This window comes from Callorhinchus milii, unplaced genomic scaffold, assembly GCF_018977255.1.
Source record: "Callorhinchus milii isolate IMCB2004 unplaced genomic scaffold, IMCB_Cmil_1.0 Scaffold4, whole genome shotgun sequence".
NCBI lineage: Eukaryota > Metazoa > Chordata > Chondrichthyes > Chimaeriformes > Callorhinchidae > Callorhinchus > Callorhinchus milii.
Genome location: NW_024704745.1, coordinates 61,105,456 through 61,129,066, shown reverse-complemented (window position 1 = coordinate 61,129,066; position 23,611 = coordinate 61,105,456). Strand labels below are relative to the sequence as shown.

The following is a 23,611-nucleotide window of genomic DNA, read 5'->3' as shown; positions in this document are numbered from 1 at the left end:
TTTTTTTAAAATTCAGCTAAGGCCAAGATTAAAAAGTTTCAATGTTGAGAAACTAACCAGATTTTACAGACTCTGGAATTTAATTCCATTTTACAAAAAGATTAGAAAAATATAAAAGAACAATTGATCTTTTCCACACTTGGAAGGGTAGCAGATATAAATAATTACAGATATCACTACCCATGAGGTTACAGGACAGGATTTAGCTTCTGAGATAAATTGAGCTTTTGATAGCTTAAATCTCACATTGATTTGAATTCTGTTGTTATCTTATCAGTATGTAAGATACATTATAGGTAGTGAGATAGCGTGAGGAATCCAGTATAACAGAACAGCTCAGTTGTAGAGGGAGGGGATTCCAAAGATCCTGTGAAGTGCTTTGAGACGTCTCAAATACGTGACAAGGCTCTATATCAAATGCAAGGATTATTATTATTATTATCAAGGGTGTAAGGACTGAAGACTTGGCCACTGATGGTGGGGAAGAGAGCGTGGGAGAACATGCAGCAAGCCTGAGTTAGCTGAACAGAGGATTGTGTAGATGAGTAGGATAGAAGGTCGTAAAGATATGGTCGTCTCAGGAAACAAATGGATTTATAGGTGAGGGTGAGGACCTTGAAGACAATCCATTGAGAGATAGGGAGACAGTGGGGAATGATGAGGACGAGGGTGATGGGCATGCAGAGATTAGGGTGGGGGAGGATGCAGACAGTGGAGTACTGAATGAGTTGCAGCTCATGAACGGTGAGGGAGACCAACAAAGAATGTGTTGGAAAAGTCTAAATGGGGTGTGACAAAGGCATGAACAAAAATTTCAGATGCTTTGGGTATGAGATGGGGCAGAGGCAGAAGCGTGGTGAAGGTGAAGGAAGGTGAGGGACTGGATGTGAGGGAGAAGGGAACACTGGGGATAAAACAGGACACAAATGTTATGCACCGTTTGAGAGAGAAGCTAGGGAGTTTGAGGAGGTCAGAGTCAGTAGAAGAGACATCAGCAGGAGCAAAAGAAGGTGGCTTCCTGTTTATCAATATTCAGCTGGAAGCACCTTTCAACAGGCTTTGATGTCCGAGATGCAAGAAGACAGAACAACAGTGTAGTTGGAAATGCATAATCCATCTCAAAGAGGTCTTAGTATTATGCCCATCTGTCAGTGTGTATGAGAAGGCCCTTTTAGACACTTAGAAGGTGGATTATTTTGTTATGTTTTGCATCTGACAGTGCAAACAATGGATCAGAGTTTACAGGCCAGCCGTGGCTCTGTCAGTAATTAAATACCGAAATGTCTGTCCCTCTTGGGGATTTGAGGGGTAGGAGTATAACTGTCTTAATAGATAATACCTAACTGGGAGGAGCTAATCCCATATGCCTTTCTGTTTACCTTCTGGCTAGTCATATTGTCAAGACTGTTTGTGTAATATCAGGACCCAGCAGCAGAATCAGATTATGCAATTTACCTTCAGCATGAACACCATTTTAACATAAATTCTCAACATTTGTCTTCGTCTCAGAAGATTACATAGAGTGCTTCATCCCAGAAAACTCCCCATCATTTTTTATAAGGACATAGTAAGATTGAAGTAGTCCATTGAGTCAATGTTCACCCTAACCCCAATTTATTTTGGTCAGCCAATAGACAGGGAAACTTATTACCATATTTAAGAATATCCAAACTAATAATAATAATCCTTGCAATTGATATAACGCCTTATCACGCCTTCGAGACGTCTCATGGCGATTCACAGAATATGCTGTGAAGTGAATTGACTGTATATTTTGTGGGTGAAACGTGGCAGCCAATTGTGCACAGCAGCATCCCACAAGCAGTCATGAATTGATTGACCAAATTATTATTATTTATTTATTTTTTGGAAGGGAATATTACCACTGGAATTGCGATCTGGCAAAAGTCTAACAACCGGGTGCCTACTTACTGCTAAATGAACAGAGGCGTGTGGAGTAAGACAACTTGCCTACCGTTTCGCCCTGCCAGGAATCGAACCCAGGTGCACTCGCTTGTGAGGTGAGTGCTCAAACCACTGAGCTACAGGATTCCACTGAGTCTACTAAGAAAGCCACATATGCATAGAAATTTCCTTTTGGCTGTAAACTCTTGCTTCAGGGGGATGCAGCCTGCTTACCTAATCCCAGAGAGTACAGTACAATGCCATTATAATCCAGTCATCTGAGTTTAATTTCTCAAGATCTGGAATATTTTATATGTAGCAATATAAATAATAATAAATAAATGCAAGGATAATAATAATGACAAAACTGAAGACTTTGCCCACTTTCTGAGTTGTCAGATTGTCGCCAACATCATTTCACTCTTACTGCGAAGTGACATCAGGAGGGTTACCAGCATATAGTGCTCATGTGCAATGCACTGGGAGTGAGCCGATGAGCCAGAAGTTGGCCATTTTTTAGCGCACAAAGAGCCAACTGATGTGCATGTCAAAGCCAAAACAGGTCCACGGGACCCCTGTCTTTTTAGTGAACTATCAGTATTACAACTGACATTATAATGGTGTTATACCATATTAGGCACTCGTTGTCAAAAGACTTGGAGGTGTGATGGGATTACTGCTAAAGTTTAAACAGCTAAAACTGAGCAGTTCACCACTGTGAACACTGCCTGGCAAGGCAAGCTTCCCGCTGCTTGTCCAGCTAGGAACATTCGTTCCTTCCAGCCTTTGGCTTGCTAATGGAAGCTGTGAGAAGATTCCTGTCCCAGTGATTGGTCTTCTTCTCATAGTCCTGCTGATGATCCAGGCAAGATGAACTTTCATCAGCAGTACCTTAGAGAATTGTGGACTTGCCTAGCTCTGGAACCAGATTACTGAGAGCACCACAGAGAACTGATTCAATTCCAATATTCACAGGAGCTCCCACCAGTGAATGATATTGTCTAACTGATTTACCTCCTAAAGATTCAAGAAAAGGTGAGGCCCAATGTGCTGTTAGTTCTGAGCAGCCATTATTTCTGTGGTATTACATGCAACAAAAGGTCGAGTTCTGAAAAAACTGCTCAGAAGTAAAACCAGCCCATAAAACTATCAGCAATTAAAAGGTGGGGGGGTGGGGGGGCTCACCTCTCCAAAGATATATGCCTGGCAAAAACAGGTCCACAATACTTAATAATAATAATAATCCTTGCATTTGATATAGGACTTTTCACCTCTTCTAGACATCTCAAAGCGCTTCACAGAATAGACTGTAAAGTGAATTGACTGTATATTTGTGGGCGAAATGCGGCAGACAATTGCGCACAGCAGTGTCCCACAAACAGGCATGAATTGAGGGATTATTATCAGGCATGTGGAGTAAGGAAACTTGCCCAAGATTTCACCCTGCCAGGAATCAAATCCAGGTCTCTCACTTGCAAAGCGAGTGCTCTAACCACTGAGCTACAGGACTTCAAAGCAAACCGGGAGGTAGACATATGTAGCACTGCAAGCCAATGAGCCATAGCATGTATACAGTCCTGGATGGACAAGTATCTTGCCTTATGGCTATCAATTTTCTTTTACTCACCTTATTCCTAACATTTTAAGATAGTACTATGGAAGTAAAATGCAAGAATGGTACATATAATTATTGTACACGAAAGAGAAAAAATTATGACTTTTTCATAACTCTCCCAACCAGCTTTATTTTTGTTCATATAACGTGATTTTAAAACTTCAATACTAAGGTCCCCTGCACCTGAAAAACAAGACTGCACGCAGGAAATAGATCTTCTGAATAATCCACTGTACGTTTCTGTAAACCTGATGTATTTATATCACCACTGTTAATCCTCTTATATCATCATCACGGCCTATTAAGGGCATGGTGTGGACAGATACTGCACATTCGCACTAATAAATGCTGCCATCAAAACAGACCAAAACAAATCCAAACACTTGAAATCGTATACATCATGCAAGTCTGATATATCAGGCAAGGAATTTCAGGATAATTTAAATGAGGTTATAACAGCTCTAAGCTTCGCTCAATAGTTTATGACGTTATCTCAAGACCTCAATTAAATTACTGCCTTGCAATCAGGCTCAGCTATCTATTATTTTCTAATAAATTTCCATTACTGATTGCAACTTGTTAATACGGAAATAAAAGAAGATTTATTGTGTAATTGAATTCAGCATTAAACAAGCTACAAAAAGAATGCAATTTTTTTTCCCAGCTGAAGGATCAACCTGCAGGGTTGGAGTGACTTAAGAGAATTGAATCGACTTATATTTCGCCCACAAATTATACAGTCAATTTACTTTACAGTATATTCTGTAAAGCGCTTTGAGATGTCTTGAAGACGTGATAAGGCGCTATATCAAATCTAAAGATTATTATTTATTATTACGAACTAATGTCCAACACTTTTATCAAAGGGGTTTCTTACCCAGAGCTGATCATCATGCCCAGGAGGACTTTTCTTTATAAAAGCACCATAGTACGTGGCTATATTCCTGTGGTGAGAGTATTTCTTCAGCATATTGATCTCCAGTTTAATTTCTTCTTCTTCATCCTGTAAGGCAATTGGGGGGGAAACAAAGTTATACAGGTAATTTGTATTAAAATGCTGTGAGTGGTTGTCCACTCTTAAAGTGCAGAAAAACAAAATGGCAGACTTCCAGATGTTTTGGCCTTAGCCAACCTCATTTCCTATGCTCTGCATGTGTCATTGGTGTCAACCTAACAAGCTGGAAGTCATTCACTTTTAGCACCAGAGCAGGCTGACAAGTGGGAAGCTAGCTGGCCTGCTGCACCCTGTGCAGTAAATAGGTTCCACACCCCATTTTCATTATAAATGAATCAACGCTGTAATGTGGTGTGTTATGATAATAATAATAATAATAAACCTTGCATTTGATATAGCGCTTTTCATGATGGAGCTGCACTACATATCAAAAGCTAGTAATTAGATCTTCTATTAGATTAGATTTTCTAATATTTTCTTTCAGTGTGTGGATACATTTTTCACAAAATGTTTCATGACACTTAAGATATTAATTGCACACTGTGTTTGAGACTTTTTTTTGCACAGTGAATTTGCTACATTAGATTAACTTACCATGGTCGAGTTTTTCTAAAAGTTCTACATTTTTACAGTATTCAGCATACAGTAAATACAAAAAAACTTATTGTGGCTTAAAATAGCATGACAGAAAAGGAAATTATACAATTTACAGTAGTTTCCAGGATCACATTTGGTACAGTATAAAAACAGTATAAAAACAGCGATGAGTATTCTCGGAAAAAACATAGATATGACATATATTGCTTTTGCCTCATGTGGCAGGAACAACTCTTTCATATAAAACATTAGTTTTCCCAGCTAGAAATTTCTCCAAGACCATGACAAGAGTCAGATCTCCCATTGCCTCTAGGTACTTCTCCCGGTGTGAAAGGTACAATATATAAATGCAATTTGTTTGTTTGTTGCTGTTGTGACATGCAGACGATCAGAATGAAAGGTGTGGAGTCAAAGCAAACAGAGCTTGTCACATTCCACATGGAAGTCATAACATTGTTGTGCAAATATCATAATGATGTTAAGGTATTTACATGTGCACATATCATTTAAAAAATATATATCATGATCATATACCAAGAACAGTATTGTGCCAGAGATCATGTAAGAGCACTGGAGCTTCAAATGCCTCCAGTCTGGCTCGACATTTCAAATCTCCAGAGCCACAATCTAAAAGCAGCATTAAAACAAATATTTTAAATGGCGATCTTCAATCCTGTTTTAAAGCGTATACTGTTTTTTTTAACCCTTTTTAAACCCACCATCCAGTACATAATGCTGTAAACTACAAGGCACAAAAGCAGCATTCTTCTTTTAGACATAAGCCCTTTTATCAAATCAGACTAGTTCATTTGATTAAAAACAAAATCTTCTTCAATTTGTTTCAATGGATACAAGATATAGTTGCAGACAACGTACATATAAGCAGATTAATGGTCCTCATTCCAGCCTTTATAAATCCTAAACATTAACTGATCACCTAAACTGGGCCATTTACTGACTCATTCACTTCCCCCTCAGGAGCAACTCAACACAAAACAACGCCATTCAAATAGAGAGAATGGCAGTGTAACTCCTGCTGCAGTCATACTGCAACTAGCAGTTTTAAACAGAGGTAATGCCTGGTTATTAATCCTCATATTTCACAGAGTGCTTATAATATCAAAGTGTCTAAAATATAAAATGAATATATACTCATAGAGGTTATGAAATGTGGGATTGAAAAAGTAAATGCAGATCAGTACATTAGGATGCAACAAGACTGTAGAACAAGGGGACATGGGTTTAGAGTTGTAAAGGGTAATTTCAGGAGATACTGGGAAGTTATTCTTTACAGAGGGTAATCAGTGACTGGAGCATGTTGCCAGGAAAGGTGGTTAAGATCAGGACATTAGATTCATTTCAGAAGCAGCACAATACTGTGATTGGAGGGGGGAGAGGGATGAGATCGATGAGCTGAAGGGCCTTCAGCTTGACCAGGATGGTCCAACTGGTGACCTGCAGGTCGCATTTGACCCGGGGGATAATGTCATCTGGTGAACCATTTCCAACTTCATTATCCACGGAACAAATACAGGCGACACGCAGACCCCGAGCCAACAACAACGCATTTATATAGCACCCCTCATGCAGGGCAGCATCCCAAAGCACTTGACAGTGGCGGAGGACAACACCGAGCTGAGGGATAGAGGAAGTGTGTTATAATAATAATAATAATCCTTGCATTTGATATAGCGCTTTTCACGTCAGGAGGACGTCCCAAAGCGCTTCACAGAACACACTATAAAGTGAATTGACTGTATGTATTTGTGGGCGAGCGTGTAAACCAATTGCGCACAGCAATGTCCCACAAGCAGTCGTAGATTGAAAATGACCAATTTATTATTGTTTTTGGTTTTGGAGGGATTATTATTAGGCGTGTGGAGTAAGGAAACTTGCCCAAGGTTTCGCCCTGCCTGGAATTGAACTCAGATCTCTCGCTTGCAAAGCGAGTGCTCTAACCACTGAGCTACAGGACTCCACTAGAGTTTTGGGACGTAGTTGCTAAAAGCACGTCCACCGATGGTGGAACGGAGGGCATGAGGGATAAGCAGGAGGCCGGAGCCAGAGGCAGCGGGTAGTGGGTTGGGGAGTAAGCAGGTTGGAGAGATAGGGAAGTGCCAGGGCAAGAAGGTATTTGAAGACAAATGTGAGGAGTTTGAAATTCAGTGACAGAGAGTCAATCAGGAGACGTCTCCAGGGGCTTAGGCTGTGCCCTTATGCAGCCCACAGATGTTTCTCAAATCCAGTATCCGGCCTTCAACAGCCAAAAGGTTGGACCACGCTGATCTCGAAATTCTTGTGATTTTGTTAACTCCAGCAATGCAACACACCATGCTCCAAAACTGCATTGGTGTGTCAGCCTGGACTCGGAGCTCAAAGTTTCAATGGGAGAATTGTTCCTGTACTTACTTCGAAACACCCTTTTGATCGCTTTAAGACAAGTCTGTTACTAACAGTCTGTCATTACCAAGGCCAACTTAAGGATTTAGTTCCTTCAATTATTCATTTTAATTTTAAAGGAATTGCAGTTCAGACTATAATGACATTGCTACTTTTGGATTAATTTCTCTTTATAAAGTAAACTGAACAGTGCTCATTAAGCTCAATCTTTCAAACTGATATTCTGCTTAAAAATGTTAGGGTTAAGGGAAGAAAAAGAGTAGAAGATGGGAAATTTTTCCATATGTTCCACTCGCCTTCATCCCCTACGGGCAAACAATGCTCAGCATCTTCTGCTGACAAGATGACACAAGACTCAATACAAGCAGAGCCACAGATATGGCATCATATACTACCCCTCCCTGGACGTTGGGGCCTCGAGGCATTCAATTATCTTGGTCTCTAAAACTTTCAACACGTTCAAGCCTATTTCACTCATCAGATTTTACAACAGCTGAAGCCCAACTTTCATTAACTCTTACCAAATACCATCAGGTCCATGGATACTCCCATCTTAGGTATTAACTGTTTCTGCAAAGCTTCTTTACCGGTGCTCACATGTCTCTGTTACTTTTTCTTTCTCCTTCAATTTAAATTTTTTTTACCTTTTCTAACTTTCGTTCCTAACATTTCTATCTTTTCTTCTTTCTTTTAACATTTAAAAAAAACACAAAATCTCCAATTTCCCTTGCTTTTAAAAGTGACTTCATGGGCTGGTTTTGTAGTTTAAATTAAAAGATCAAAGATTGATTGGGTTCCTTTTTTGAAGTAATCCCATCAATCTCCATGAAAGAATTTCAGAAGCAAGTCAGGAGTGAGACAGCTAATGCCCTGGGCATCCAGAGAGTTTGGACCGCAATGTAAATACACTGCAGGATTCTTTAAGGGAGAATTTTAGTGTTATGATCCAACATTATACATGTTCTGCTGAAAGAGTAGTTTTGCATTGGAAGAACACAAATCTTTCCATTCAAGAGTGGTGACATTATGCTAATGAAGTGCAGGCTTGAAAAAAACTGCTCACAAGACATTTAAAATTCTGGTTACAACTTTGACTGCACTAAATTACCTGAACTGACATTTTGCTTAAACAATACTTTTGATATTCATAAGATCAACAAAAAAATTTAAAGCACAACAACTGAATTGGGAAGATAGGTATAATTGTAAAATGAAGTGACTGTTTGAGGTGAATACTTGGTGCATGTCTTGTTTTCTTTTTTAAATAGTTAGATCTGTATATGGTATAGATAAGAGAAAATATTAAAATCAACCTTTTTCTTTCAAAATGCAGCCTTTTCTATGGTACGATCAGCAGTGTCAAGAAAAACATGCTGAATAAAGGCAAAGCAAGTCAAAACCAGAAAAATGTGTTCATATATAATATGAAGAGAATGGTTGGGCCTAAATTATCTTTACAACCCATTTGTAGAAGCATTCTTTCAAAACAAAAGCAATGAAATGGATAAAGATCTAATTTTGTGACAAGGCAGCATTTAGCACAAAAAGTAGATTTTATTTGAATTGGAAACGATACAGGAGTTTGTATTTTAATATGAATTTTCTTTGTTAAGGTCTTCTCAAAAGTGTAGAGCCGTTTCATTCTAGTGCCTGCATGGCAATTTAACAATCATTGCACCAGCACGTTTAAAAACACTAGAATGGGGTCATTCATAGATGGAAAGAAAGCAGTGACTGGGAACTAACAGCACCAATGATGGGATGTGTGGCACAGGGGACAAAATGACGCACATAGATTTGAAACATAACACACGGCTCACATTTCTACATCCTAATAGCATTTGACAGTAATGCAGGCCATTTTCTGACTAAAAACAATCTAAACAATTAATGAGCTATCCTTTGCTCCAAATTTCTACAGCCTACTTTTGTGGCATAGAGAAATCTTTAGGGAAATAATTATGATTTGCAGTACTGGCACAAAAACCAATAAAATAATGGTTTATTAAACAATGAATTGCCCAGAGGTACTGCAACAAGTAAATATCCATGCATTGCAGACTGTGTGTGACATCTAAATACCTAAAATTGTTATACCAATAACAAACCACAAATTGGCCTGATGCGCAGTTAGGAAAACTGCTCACCAAGAACTGATCCCTTCACGTTGAACCAGGGAGAAAAGGAAAATGACTTTTGAAGACGAAAGTCTTCAGGTGCGATCAGAAGATGGGCAAAAACAGGGCAAGGCAAAGTGGCTGAAAGCACAGCCACCAATGATAGAGCAGATGGGTCGAGGGATGAGCAAAAGGCTCAAGCTGGCGAAACAAAGGGTTTGGAGAGATAGGGAGGTGCCAGGGCATAAAGTGATTTGTAGACAAATATAAGGATCTTGAAATTGATCTGTACAGCAACAGAGAGCCAGTGGAGCCAGGCAAGGACTGCGGCGATGGGGGTGCAGAGCTTGATGCATCTGAGGATATGGGCAGGAGAGTTTTGATTTAGTTGGACTTTGTGAATGGTGGAGCTAAGGAGACCAGCGAGGAGTGCATTGGAAATCGAGACGAAAGACAACAAACAACAACAAATTGTATTTATATTGAGATGACGTCCTAAGGTGCTGGTGCCAAGAGACTGGAGAGTGGCTAATGTTACCGCCCTCTACAAAAAGGGGCAGAAAGACAAACCCGGAAATTACAGGCCAGTCATAGGAAAACTACTGGAGACCATAATCCGGGACAGAATAAATCTCTACTTAGAGGAACATGAGGAAATTAGAGACAGCCAACGTGGATTTGTTAAAGGCAAATCTTGCCTAACAAATCTAATAGAATTTTTTGAAGAGGTGACTGCAAGGATTGATGAGGGAAATGCGGTGGACGTTATTTACATGGATTTCAAAACGGCTTTTGACACAGTACCGCATAAGAGATTAATAAAAACATTAGAGGCCCACGGTATTAAGAGGACAGTGGCAGTTTGGATTAAGAACTGGCTGAGTGACAGAAAGCAGACGGTGGTGGTTAATGGGTGTTTCTCGAAATGGAAGGAGGTGTGCAGCGGTGTCCCCCAGGGATCGGTATGGGGACCATATATTAATGATCTGGACTTGGGCATAGAGAGCACTATTTCCAAGTTTGCAGATGATACAAAGTTAGGTACGGTAGTAAATAGTGAGGAGGACTATAACCAACTGCAAGCAGACATACACAGAATGGTGGAATGGACTGACATGTGGCAGATGGATTTCAATGTGGATAAGTGTGAGGTGATACACTTAGGTAGGAAAAATGATAGGAGGCAATATAGTCTTGGTAGCTCAATCTTAAGGTGGGGGGTGTGAATGCACAGAGATTTGGGTGTTCAAGTAAGCAAATCATTAAAGGTAGCGGGGCAGGTAGATAAGGCAGTAAAAAAGGCATTTGGTGTACTGAGCTTTATTAGTAGGGGCATAGAGTATAAGAGCAGGGAGGTTATGGTTAATCTATACAAAACACTGGTTAGGCCTCAGCTGGAGTACTGCGTCCAGTTCTGGGCACCTTACTTCAGGAAGGACATTAAGGCACTGGAAAGGGTGCAGAGGAGATTCACAAGAATGATAACAGGAATGGGGAACCTTAGCTATGAGGACAGGCTGGAGAAGTTAGGACTTTTCCCATTAGAGCAGAGAAGGTTACCCGGGGACCTGATAGAGGGCTTCAAGATCATGAAAGGTTTTGACAGGCTAGCTAGGGAAAAGCTGTTTCCGCTGGTAGGTGTGTCTGTGACCCATGGTCACAGTCTTAAGGTATCTACCAAAAGAAGCAGAGGGGAGGTTAGAAGAAATTTTTTCACTCAGCGAGTTGTTCAAATTTGGAATGATCTGCCTGAAAGGGTAGTGAAGTCCGATTCGATAACAGCTTTTAAGAGCGAACTGGATAGGTATCTGGGGAAGATGGGTTTGCAGGGTTATGGGGAGAAAGCTGGTGATTGGGGTTAGTGAAAGTGACTTGGTCTGTCAAACAGCCGGCACAGACTCGATGGGCCGAATGGCCTCCTTCTATGCAGTAACATTCTATGAATCTATGAATCTATGAAACGAACCATATTTGATATCTACATATCTGGTGCAAATATTGTGAAAAGTGAAATTTATCAGTGTGATGGTGGCATTCCGAGCCCTCTCTGGAGTAAAATATTTTAAGAACAACTGGCAGTTATATAACATCCTTCAAGCAGGATAGTGTTTCAGAGCATTTAACAGTGGTAGCGGTCAACACCAAAGAGAGGGGAGATGACAGTACAAGAGGAAGGTCTTCAGGTGCAATTTGAAGATGGGCAAGGAGGGAAGAGACAGAGGGATTCACACAGAGAGTTCCAGAGTTTTAGGGCATAGTCGTTGAAAGCATGGGCGTCGATAGTGGAGTGGAGGGGACAAGGGACGTGCAGAAGGCCAGAGCCAGCTGAGCGAAGGAGCGGGTGGAAAAGTGGGTGTAAGCAGATGAAAGACAATGCTAGCCTACAATTTGTGCCTCCTAAAAATTCAACACTGTGGTTGCACACTACTCTTGCTTATCCTAGTTGTGAAACATTCCCATAATAGAACAAATCACTCCCTTTCGAGCATGCACAATCCTCAATGAACACCACTTAATCCCTCGCCTTATACCATGCCTAACTCTTACTACCATAAATATCCTCTGTACAACATTCACTGCAATGTCAGAAAAGAATTCCCACCAAAACTAGAAAAACATCAATTAAAAGTTTATAAAAGCAACAACATTGAAAGACAGATGTACAAAGAGAATCCATGCCCATAGTAGCTGTGTTGTTGTACTTATTCCAATCATGGGTTTCATAGAGGAACTACACAAGTTCCAGTCAACTAAAAGAGTTGAAATTTAATAGATTTAGGGATAGATATATCAAATGAATCACATTGGTAGGCTAGATGGACTAATGGTCTACCCTTTGCTTGCCACTGTTATAATGGGACAACTCTGCTATAACACACTGATCTAGGTTCAATGTCTCAAGTTCTATATTATACCAAATTGGTTGACTTCAGCTCACCAGAAACTATACTTAAGCTACATAGTGCTTTAATCAGGCCACATCTGGAATACTTCCTTCACAAAGTGATAGCAACAGCTTATCACATATGTGCAGGAAGTGAGTTAGTGGCACTTTCTGTGTAAAGTGTGCATGTGCAGCATAAAGGAAGCAACTTTAGCTGCTCTTCCTGCACGTAGGGCACTTGTCCATCATGCAGGCAACACATCAGTTGCAACCGGACGACCCCAAAGTCGCCCATTTTTTAACCATAAAAGAAGCCAGCCGGTTCCTGTCAGAAACAAACCATATGGGGTCCACAGGTCACACGACTTAGAAATGAATCTGCCTTATAAGGGGGTGCCTTGCCCTGTCTACTACTTGCTAGCTGTATTTGCCCTGTATATTACTGTATTTAATGCACTTGAGGAGTAAGCATCATGTACCCCACCCTAGTCAAGCATCCTACATACCAGATCCATCCCAGACAACAAAGAAGGTATTGAAAGTGAGGCAGCATCACAATTACCCAATGTATAAAATTTGGTTTCATTCCACTGAAACATGTCAACAAGCTATTCATCAATATCATTTCCAGGCACTTTATACTGTAGGCTGACCCAGTTTCACAAGTCAGCCAAAAATGCTGGTCAACCAGATGCCATACAGTATGAAGCAATCATAATCAACCTGAACATCCATCTACTGTGGACATGACGATTAACACAAAGCAGCCTAATTGAACAAGTTAATGAAAACCTCCTGGTGAGAAAATATATGAAACCCACAGACAGAAAGCGGCCTCAGTTCAGAGATTTCCCCATCTGTACTAACTATGAAGCACGGTGTGTCAATTACTTTTATGACCCTGTAACGGAAACCACTCAGTAGCCAGATGTACCAGCTATGTACGCTGTGAAATGATACGCCACTAACAGGTAGATCTGAGGATCTGAAGATCCATAATTGCTCTTAAAATACATTTTTCCATCTGGAAAAACAGAAGATTTTTACCATTACATGATCTCCCGCTTCAGAGACTGAAAAATGTTTGACTGTTGTTATTTTTCTAAAAGCTACTGCATCTGGACCTATATCTAATTATATTTTAAACATAAATCTTGACCTATGATTTGGTTGTCACTAGTGTTATTCCAGGGTTATAAAGGAAATTCCATGGAAAGGACTTTTCCTTTGTGGATTCTCTAAAATTCACATGAGAAATATAAAAATAGAATCTGTAAGTGTGAAATACCTATTTATATCTCACTGGATGACCTACACAACTCACTTGTAAGAATCATGAGGCGATCCACTAAAACAAGAATATACATTTCGCTCACCCCCACCCCAATTACCTTAGTCTCTTTTTATGCAGGAATATATCTGGTTTCACGTTAATCAGAATTGTAACACTATAAAGCACGGTGCAGAAACTTAAGATAGATGAGGCAATAACCAGAAAATGCATAAAAAATATACATTACAAGACATGTGTTTGAACTATTCAATCAAACACATATCAGTCCTGTTATACTTCAGATATAATGCTGTTGAAATGCAGATGCCGTTCATTGGGCATGCACGCAGCTGGCCTGCTCATATTCTGTGGGTCAGCTAGCTGTCACACGAACACAGCCAGCAACAAGGTCATTAATCAGTTGACATTGGGTCCTGTGTGCTCACATGTGCAATGCACAGGAAGTGATATCAGCACAAGTTTCAAGTCAGCCATTTTAGCTACTGTACAAAACAAAATAACTTGATTTGTGGACAATCAGTTCACCCCGATGTTGCTTCCTGCTTTGGACATGCACAGCACATGGGAAGTGAAGGTGGTGTCTGATGATGCTGAAGTAGGACTTTCTTTTAGTGCTGGAGGTGTGTAGCGTGCAATGTACTACTGCACCTTATTACACTATTTTATGGATCCCAGGCACTGAGTTATAATGGGGTACCACTGTATTTTTATCTATTTACAAATAATCCAATACTACAGGATAGTATCAGTGTCATTTTACAAGTACTGGTTTTAAGTATGAATAACAAGAAAGTATAACTAAAGATCAAAAATATCCCAAATAAGTCACAGAATTGTCTGAATACATGCCAGAAAGTACTCGAGTTTCATGTACCCAAACTTTCCTTCATTTGTTAAAATTAATGAGAAAACTAGGTGCTGCAGAGTTTTTGCTGTCATTTTAGGATTGCTTTGAACATTTGATCTAGACAGTCTGGTTCATAAATTAAAACAATTGCAAAGATTACTGCTGGTTTAACATTATTCCTCCACCTGCAGATTACCTATTCTGCTAATGTAATGTGCAAGATGACATCTCCTTGAAGAGAATCAGTATAACTAAAGATGATAGAGCTCAAGTTTATTCAATGGAAAACAGTAACATTTGAGGAACTAATTGAGCATGGACCAAGAGGGCAGCTTTTGGGAAGCAACCAGAAAAGCTATTTTGTACGAGATTTCTGGCCAAACCAATGTAAACTGCTTATTAAATTTTTTTATCAATAATTTTACATTTAAAATCCAATGAACATTATGGCAGCACTGCATCTCTGTTTCCAGAAAAATGGTGGATAGAACCCTATTAAACCTTTCACCTAAATTATTTTCATCTAAATTTAAAAGGAACTACTTCATGTAGAGGTTCAGAGAGTGTGTGGAACTCATAAAGTGGTGGATGAATCAGAGAGTATAGATGCATTTAAGAGAATGGTAAATTCACATGAAGGAAAAGAGAATAGAGGAGTATGGGAAGGAGGAAGGAGTGGGTGGAAACTCATGAAGTATAAATACCAGTGTGGATTAGGTGGGTTGCATGGCCTGTTTCAGTGCTGTACAATCTATGTAAATCTTAACCTGTGTATTATATATCTATTGACGTTTAAGTGAGCTGCTCCAGATGGGCCATTGGTGTCAGCCTGATTCAGCTGGTTATCTCTCACCTCTGGGTCAGAAGGTTGTCGTTTCAGGCCCACATTGGTTCTGAGCTCCTAATCAAACCTGACACTAGCCCAGCATTGAGGGAGCACTGTATTGTTGGACAAAATATTAAATCAAAGTTCCATTTGATACATGGACACAAACTGATCCCATCGTGAAAGAAGGAAATCTGTTCTGTTTTCTTGGCTAATAAATCTGCAGATAAATCTGTTACTCACTTGATAGCTTTACTGGTGCACTTTGATCATTTCAACATTATAGGAGCTACATCAAATACAAAGATTATTATGATGAATCACATTATTTTAGTGGCTGCTTCTGTATAAAAAAACAACCAAAGTTAATTACGTAAGGATGTTGCAGAAGGAATAGAACAGGTGCAGACTTGTATCTGGTACAATTTAGGTGACAGCCTAGCTCAGTTAGTAGCACTCTGGTCTCCATGTCCGAAGTTTATAGGTTCAAGCCCTAGATTGACACTTTGAACTCCGCCCTGCAGGAGGGTTCACCTTTTGGATGAAATTTTAATCCTGGATTCGGTATGTACCTATTCAGGTGGATGTTAAAAATCCTACTACACTACCCAAAAAGAGTTTTCTCCCAGTGCTATGGCAATCAATTCCCCAGGTAAAATTGGTCTATCACTTCATAGCGGTTTGTGGGACTTCATCGATTTAAATCATCTTTCATACCAGCAAACAATAATTAACACTTGAAAAATTATTCCATGATTTGTGGAGATTTGCTGTGTGAAGCACTTTTGACATGAAAGGTTCTATATAAATGTAAAGTGTTGACGTAATTTTCTCCCCAAGCTAATATTAGCACCAACTCTCTACTATGCTATGTGGAGTCCTGTAGCTCAGTGGTTAGAACACTCGCTTTGCAAGTGAGAGACCTGAGTCCAATTCCAGGCAGGGCGAAACCTTGGGCAAGTTTCCTTACTCCACACGCCTAATAATAATCCCTCCAAAAAAACAAAACAATAATAAATTGGTCATTTTCAATCCACGACTGTTTGTGGGACACTGCTGTGTGCAATTGGCTGCCGCGTTCGCCCACAAATATACAGTCAATTCACTTTACAGTATATTCTGTGAAGCGCTTTGGGACATCTAGAAGACGTGAAGAGCGCTATATCAAATGCAAGGATTATTATTATTATGCTAATTATGCTATTAAATAAACCTGAAGGTGGGATTGCTTAAAGGAATTTCAGTTAACTTCTGTTGAAAATCTAAGTATTGTAAAAAAGTTCCTTTGTGAATGTGACTCTTCCCTTATATTTTCTCCTCTCCTGCTGGTTTTCATTCACCATATACTATTGGTGTCCAAAAGGGCAGACAGTGTTGAGTGGGGTGCCTCAGAGTCCATGCTGGGATCCTATTTGTTCCCAGTATACATAACCAAGCTAGATTTGACCATTCAGTTCAAGGGAGTAAAATTTACAAGTGACATCAAGCTGCGGCGGGTAGAAAAAAAACACTAGGTAATCAGAGAAGGTAGCCAAGATTGTACGACTAGGCTGATTGCTGGCAAATTAAGTTCAATACAATGTGATGCAAGGTACTGATATTATAAGTACAAATAAGAGGCACATGTACTCCATAGAGCAGTCTGAACTTGCCGAGAGGGTGTTTCACCCCTTGTTTGCCATGTCTAAACAGCGCAATAAATAATACTGGGTTACATTGCCATCAGTTGAACTCAAATCCTCATATCATTACTGAAGTAGTACAGTCCCGGTGAGGCTACAGCTATAGAATTGCATATAGTGATGGTCACCACATCACAAAATGGGGCCATCCAGACCCAGGGAAATACAGAATTGAGCAGCACATTGATTCCCAGTATTAAGAGAGACAATAAAAGAGGCAACTTAGAGGGAACCTTATATATGGAGAGAAAACACAGAACAATAGATTTGGATACATTAAGGCAGCTGGACAAGAGTACATTCATAGCTGTAAAGGGCAATTTTGAGAGAGAAACAAGGATATACTCAGGGGTTAACATCTGGATTGAGTTTCCAGGAAGGATGGACAAAGCCAGGACACTGACTCATTTAATAAACTGTTCTCATTTAATAAACCCCCTATCAACCTGTCCGCTCCCTATGTTCAGCAGGCTCCAGCCTGCTCCATGTCTCCCGCCCGACCCGCCCTACCATCGGTGGCTGGGCTTTCAGCCTCCCTGCCCCCACGCTTTGGAACTCCATCCCACAATCACTTTGCCTTGCTCCCTTGCTTACTCCAAAGCACAGCTCAAGGCCCCTCCTTTTCGACTGTGCCTTCAGCTGCCCTCCTACCTCTCTGCTCTCCCTCATCCCAAACCTGCCCACCCCCCCCCATGCTCAGGTCCTGATCCCCGACTGGACATACTCCCGACGTAAAAGGTGCTTTACAAATGTAATCTTGTTGTTGTTCAATGCTGAAAAGGGAACAGATAATGCCAAATAAACAGAAATGTTAAGTTTAGGTCTTACAAGCCCGTATGTTGTGGTGAGAATTTACAGTTTTCACAGAGTTGGGAAATGTGGTGGCAGTAAGACAGTCATGATTCCAACACAAATTATGCGTACAATGATATATAATAGTGTATTTGGAGACAGAGGAACAAAAGCGGAAAGTGGAACAATGACTATTCTACAACTAATTAAAACAGAAACAAGACAAAACAAAGGGTGCATCATATATCAAATTACAAAGATTTTATTGTATTCTGCCCAAAAATGTAAGAGAAGCACAAGACATACTCAGAAATGGGAATTTGCATCTTGAATGCTTGTGAGCTGTATATAGTTAAAAGTTGTTGTGTGCAAAAGAAATGTTTGGCACTGGAGAAAAAAATGAGTTTTTTCGGAGGCAGTTTTAGCAATGAAGATTTAAGAATTCCATTTGCAATTTGAGTAGATAGCAAAGCCTAGAAAGCTGATAGAAGGATTAAGTCTCCGTAGCTGTTAGCTAAACTTGGAAAAGATATGAAAGAACTGAAAGAAACTGACTAAAGATGCAAGCAGATTTTCACTGCTCCAAGGTTATAGAAGAGATAAAGGTTCAGTGATTCAGCCATTTACATTGCAAGAGCAATTCCTAGCCAACACAATTCTAGTTTTTTTTTCAAATCCATTTTTCAGGCAGATTTTTGTTTAGCATTTGCCTCCAGCTGCATCTCATTCCTCACCAACTCCAATTTAAATTGATGAGAACAGAAATTAAACTTGCACTCAAAAAAAACCTCCAGTTTCAAAAAAAAATTGTGCTGGTCGATACACTGCTATCTGTGCTTCTAAATGTGCAATACATGCTAGGAGGACAAAGATCAAGTAGTCTGTCGTTACCCATCTGTCCACCAGATGATCCTTCTACTCATTTAGTGAAGTATCCAGAAAGTGATATGGAAGCTGGTAACCCAATACTTTCTTGACTTTTTTTCTTGACCATTAAGAAGCCAGAGCAGATGCTGCATCTAACATACAAGCTGCAAAGGGCGGAGGAAGGCCAAATAACCAGAGTGAGGAAACGTAATGTAGTTGGAATGCAACTTTCATCAAAAATCTAGCCTGAGTAACTATAAAAAGAATAGCTATTGTCATTAACCACAGCAGTGATGCAGTCTGTTTTGGACAGACGTTCTACAATCTACACCAACCCCCTCTGATCGGGTTTCCGTGCCGCCCACAGCTCAGAAACAGCTTTGGTCAAAGTAACAAATGACAGTTGGTCTATCTGCAACCAGGGCTACCTCTGCCTCCTCATCCTCTTTGTGGAGTCCAGTAGCTCAGTGGTTGGAGCACTGACCTCGCAAGTGAGATACTTGAGTTCGATTCCCAGCTGGGTGAAACCTTGGGCAAGTTTCCTTACTCCATATGCCTGATAATAATCCCTCAAGAAAAAAAACAATAATAATTTGGTCACTTCAATCCACGACTGTTTGTGGGACACTGCTGTGTACAATTGGCTGCGGATTTCGCCCACAAATATAGTCAATTCACTTTACAGTATATTCTGTGAAGCGCTTTGAGACGTCTAGAAGATGTGAAAAGTGCTATATCAAATGAAAGGATTATTATTCTCTCTTTGCTGCCTTCAATACCATTGACCATGTTATTCTCCTCCGCCATCGCTCCTTTCATCTCAACCTTCATGGTTCTGTCCATGAATGGTTCAAATCCTACCTCTCACACCAGATCCATTTTATCTCTACAAACGGTTTCTCCTCTAGCCCCCCACACCGTCTTGTGCAGAGATCCTCAGGGCTCTGTCCTTGGTCCTCCTCTTCAATATCTATATGCTCCCACTTGGTGACATCATCTGCAGACATGGGGTCAATTTCCACAAGTAGGCGGATGACAACCAACTCTACCTCTCTACCTCCACCTTCGACTCCAGGACCACTGTTGTCCTGACAGAATGAACGTCAGACATCAAGATGAGAGCTAACTTTCTCCAGTTCAATATCAACAAGACCGAGGCCCTAGTGATTGGCTCCTGTCAGCGCCTCCACTCCTCAGGCACTGAAAGCATCACCATCCATGGATGCACACTCCACCTTACTATGTCAGTCCGGAATCTTGGCATCTTGTTTGACCCTCAACTCTCCTTTCTACCCCACATCCGTGCTATGTCCTACTCTGTCTTCTCCCACCTCTGCAACATCGCCCGGCTCCGCCATTGTCTCATACCACAGGCCACCTAGACCCTCATACACGTATTCATAACATCCAGGCTCAACTACGCAAACCCCCTGCTTGTCAGCCTCCCCAACTCCATAGGCTGCAGATCATCCAGAACTTTGCAGCCCTTGTCCTCTCCCACACCAGGCTCTGCAACCCTATAACTCCCATCCCGCCTGACTCCACTGGCTTCCCATCACACAGAGGATACAGTTCAAGATCCTGTCTTCACCTTCAAAGCCCTCCGTGGCCTTGCTCCCCCCACCTCTAAAACCTTCTAACCCCTACCAACCTGTCCGCTCCCTCTGCCCAGCGGGCACCAGCCCATTTCATGTCCCCCCACCATTGGTGGGTCAGCCTTCTGCCACTTTGCCCCCATCCCACAGTCCCTCCGCCTCACCCCCTCTTTTGCCTCCTTCAAGACCCATCTCAAGACTCTCCTCTTCAACCGTGCCTTCGGTCACCCTCCTTCGCCCCCTGCCCTCCACCATCCCCAATCCCAACCCCCAGCTCAGGTCCGAAACACTGATAGTCCGGCCTCTTGGGACATCCTCCTAACGTGAAAGGAGCTATACAAATGTATTTAGTTGTTGTTGTTGGACAACTGAAAACTGTTTTGGGTGCCCAGTAATCATTTCTTTGGCCTTATTGGGGGAGTGGGAAGAAAGGTTCGCCAGAAATCCTTTTGCGACCAGAAGTTTTGCAATTAGAACAGGCCTTGGTCTCATTCTGGAGCCTGTTCAGAAACAGAGTTCTTTCTCCTAGTTTAGATGGTCATGTAGATCAACTAATTCAATCCCAGCAATTTAACTATTATTTATCAATGCTATCCCCAAAATCAAAACAGATTCGAGTAGCTTTTTCAAGCAAGTCGACACCCAAATCTCTTGTAGAAAATCTCGACTTTGATTCTCATTTAAGGAGAAATCATCAAGTCTTGGCACTTATGCCAAACATTGCTGATTGATACAGCCTCCTGCAGAGTCAATAATGCAAAACAACTACCACTAGACGTGACAATGCTTAAGATAATAGCAATGATCAGAATACTAATGATCAGGAAAGGATCGTCCAACAGTTCATTAAGAGAACTGGCATTTATATACTGGCTATATTTACTATACATGTGATCACTGCAAACAATGACATTTAGTTGCTAAAAGACAAGGCCTCACCAATGAGGGGAAAAGGGAATTGGAAGCAATGTCACAGATGAAGACATCCTGTAAAAGGAAATAAACATCCTGTAAAAGTAGAATACAACTTCTAGATGGCTATAATGGAGGTGGACATCAGTCCCAGCTGGAAAGGGGAGATGGACATCAGTCCCAGATTGGGGGGGTTGGGGTGGCCTGGCTGAAAGAAACCCTCTTTGATTGAAAAGAAAATTGTAGGAGCCAGGGGAACCAATGATGCTGAAGGAAACATCTCAAATTAAGCAGCAGTTGCTAGCCAGAAGCTTCAAGGGTCAGATTTCCGTTACACAGGAAAGGTTTTTCTTCCTGGTTTTGTGATTACAGTGCAGCCTCAGTAACAAATGCTTCACTCTAAGGCATCACCATTTTGACTCAGGCACTTCTGTAAAAAATGCATGAGCTTTTAAAGGATTGCACAGTAGTGTGTCAGTGCTTGCTTCCTGGTGCATTTGGACCTTTACAGTAATTGAAAATGCAGTTTTATTTTAAAAAATGTTTGCACAATTTCATACTGCATACAGCACAAACTGGCACTTTAAAGTGGGCATTTTATAGACGCTTCCAACTGCAGAACAAACTTGAATGAGAACCAAGTGTGTGGTACAGTAGATAGGTACTTGAAAAGGAAAAAAGGATATGAGGAAAGAGCAGCAGAGTGGGACTGACTGGGGAGCTCTTCCAAAGAGCTGGCACAGGTACAATGGGCCGAATGGCCTCCTTCTGTGCTGTAATATATTATGATTCTATCCTGTGAAATATGCTCTATTCATACTGGCAGGCAAATTTTAAAATACCAGCAGTAATAAACTGGATACAATTGTAATTTGTGAACAATGAGTTACTTTTACTAGCTGCAGGCATTCTCCAATTTCTGGGAAAAATTTGTACAGGCACTGATATTAAAACTGCCTAGAATAAATAAGCGATCAGCTATCTTTGATCAAGGGCATTTCCTGAGTTGCTCAGATAAACAGTGTCTGACCACATTTTTGTTTAAAGGAGGAACTCCCAATGACATCAACTTAGAAGGGTTACAGCTGATGCAGTGTTAGCTAGATGCTTAATGATTCCTGGGCTCATGAGCTTGTCTGTGACCAAGTTAATTCAGGTTAGTAACAGTCTGGCTCAGTGACTATTCAAAAGTTAAAAGCTCCCATGGTCAGAAGCTCTAGGTATAAACAAAAATGTAGCTCAAAAATCACAAGCAATCAACAAATATCTGAATCATAATTCTGTGCATAAGCCTGATTTTAAAACTGGTGCCTATGGCAAGACTTCCTCTTAACAATTCATGTATCATTATAAATCATTTCAAGTACAGGTTCACTGTTCATTTCTAGCCATGGGGCAAACAGTTACACAACCCAGCTAGAATCAAATGCATTTAGCTTGGATACTCTGCAAGATAAATTTTCATTGAATAATCAATATTGAAGCATTAATATTGGTTTAAACACAAGAATAAAGTCGGTGCCAGATTTAAATAAAAATCATTATGCCTACATAATGGTTTCACTTGAGCTGCAAGCAACACTTTTTTTCAGAGAAGTATGGGAGGGGGCTCTTGAATAAGTAAAAAGGTACGTAAAAAGGGGGAAAAAAATCATCCAGTTGGATGTTAAGGTTCAAAGTATTACATTTTGGTAAGTTTGTGTAACCATTTGCCTTATGGAACACCACACCTACTACTGTGCCTAGATAAGAACACTGAATCTGTTCTGAAAACTGACTTCATTAATGAATTGTTAAACTTAAACTCCAATTCACAAGAATGTTATGAATGGGATATTGGTATATATTGGATATTGCTTCCATATTTGAGAAAGCTCTTCTGGTAGCTTTTGCTCTTGCGAAACAAAACACTTGGTGTCCTACGTTATCCTACATCCCTGGCTTGCAACAGTACTTCTGTCTTCTTCTTTATATACTAAGACCACTGCTTCTCTAAACTATTCTCTTCCGTGTCCCCAAGCTCTAAATAAGATGTCATACACATTTCTCCTCCCTATAACCTCAATGTAGTATAATTAAAATTAGTTGTACGAGGACAATCTAACTCATTCATTATGACTCCCACCTATAATTCACAATCTTTTAAAACCCAACCTTATCATTACCTAAATCTTTTTTTACATTAATTGGTTTTCTCCACTACACTTTTCAATTTAAGATTGCATATTGCAATGTTTTTGCATTCCCTTCACCATGATTTTCAATAAAAAGTGAGCCATGGTTATATTAAGTGAGCTTGCAAAACTCAAGTAATATTAGAAAC

The 23,611-nt window shown here is 40.4% G+C and overlaps 1 protein-coding gene across 4 annotated transcripts in view; it reads right to left on the bottom strand.

The window, feature by feature from the left end:
- The window catches only part of LOC103172499 (mitogen-activated protein kinase kinase kinase kinase 4), a 176,124-nt gene that overhangs the window by 63,394 nt on the left and 89,119 nt on the right, over positions 1–23,611 (bottom strand). For all 4 annotated transcript variants that reach the window (XM_007885251.2, XM_007885265.2, XM_007885258.2 and 1 more), the window contains exon 4: positions 4,398–4,523. In XM_007885251.2, coding sequence (XP_007883442.1) covers positions 4,398–4,523 — 126 coding nt within the window. The remainder of the gene's footprint in view (positions 1–4,397; positions 4,524–23,611) is intronic.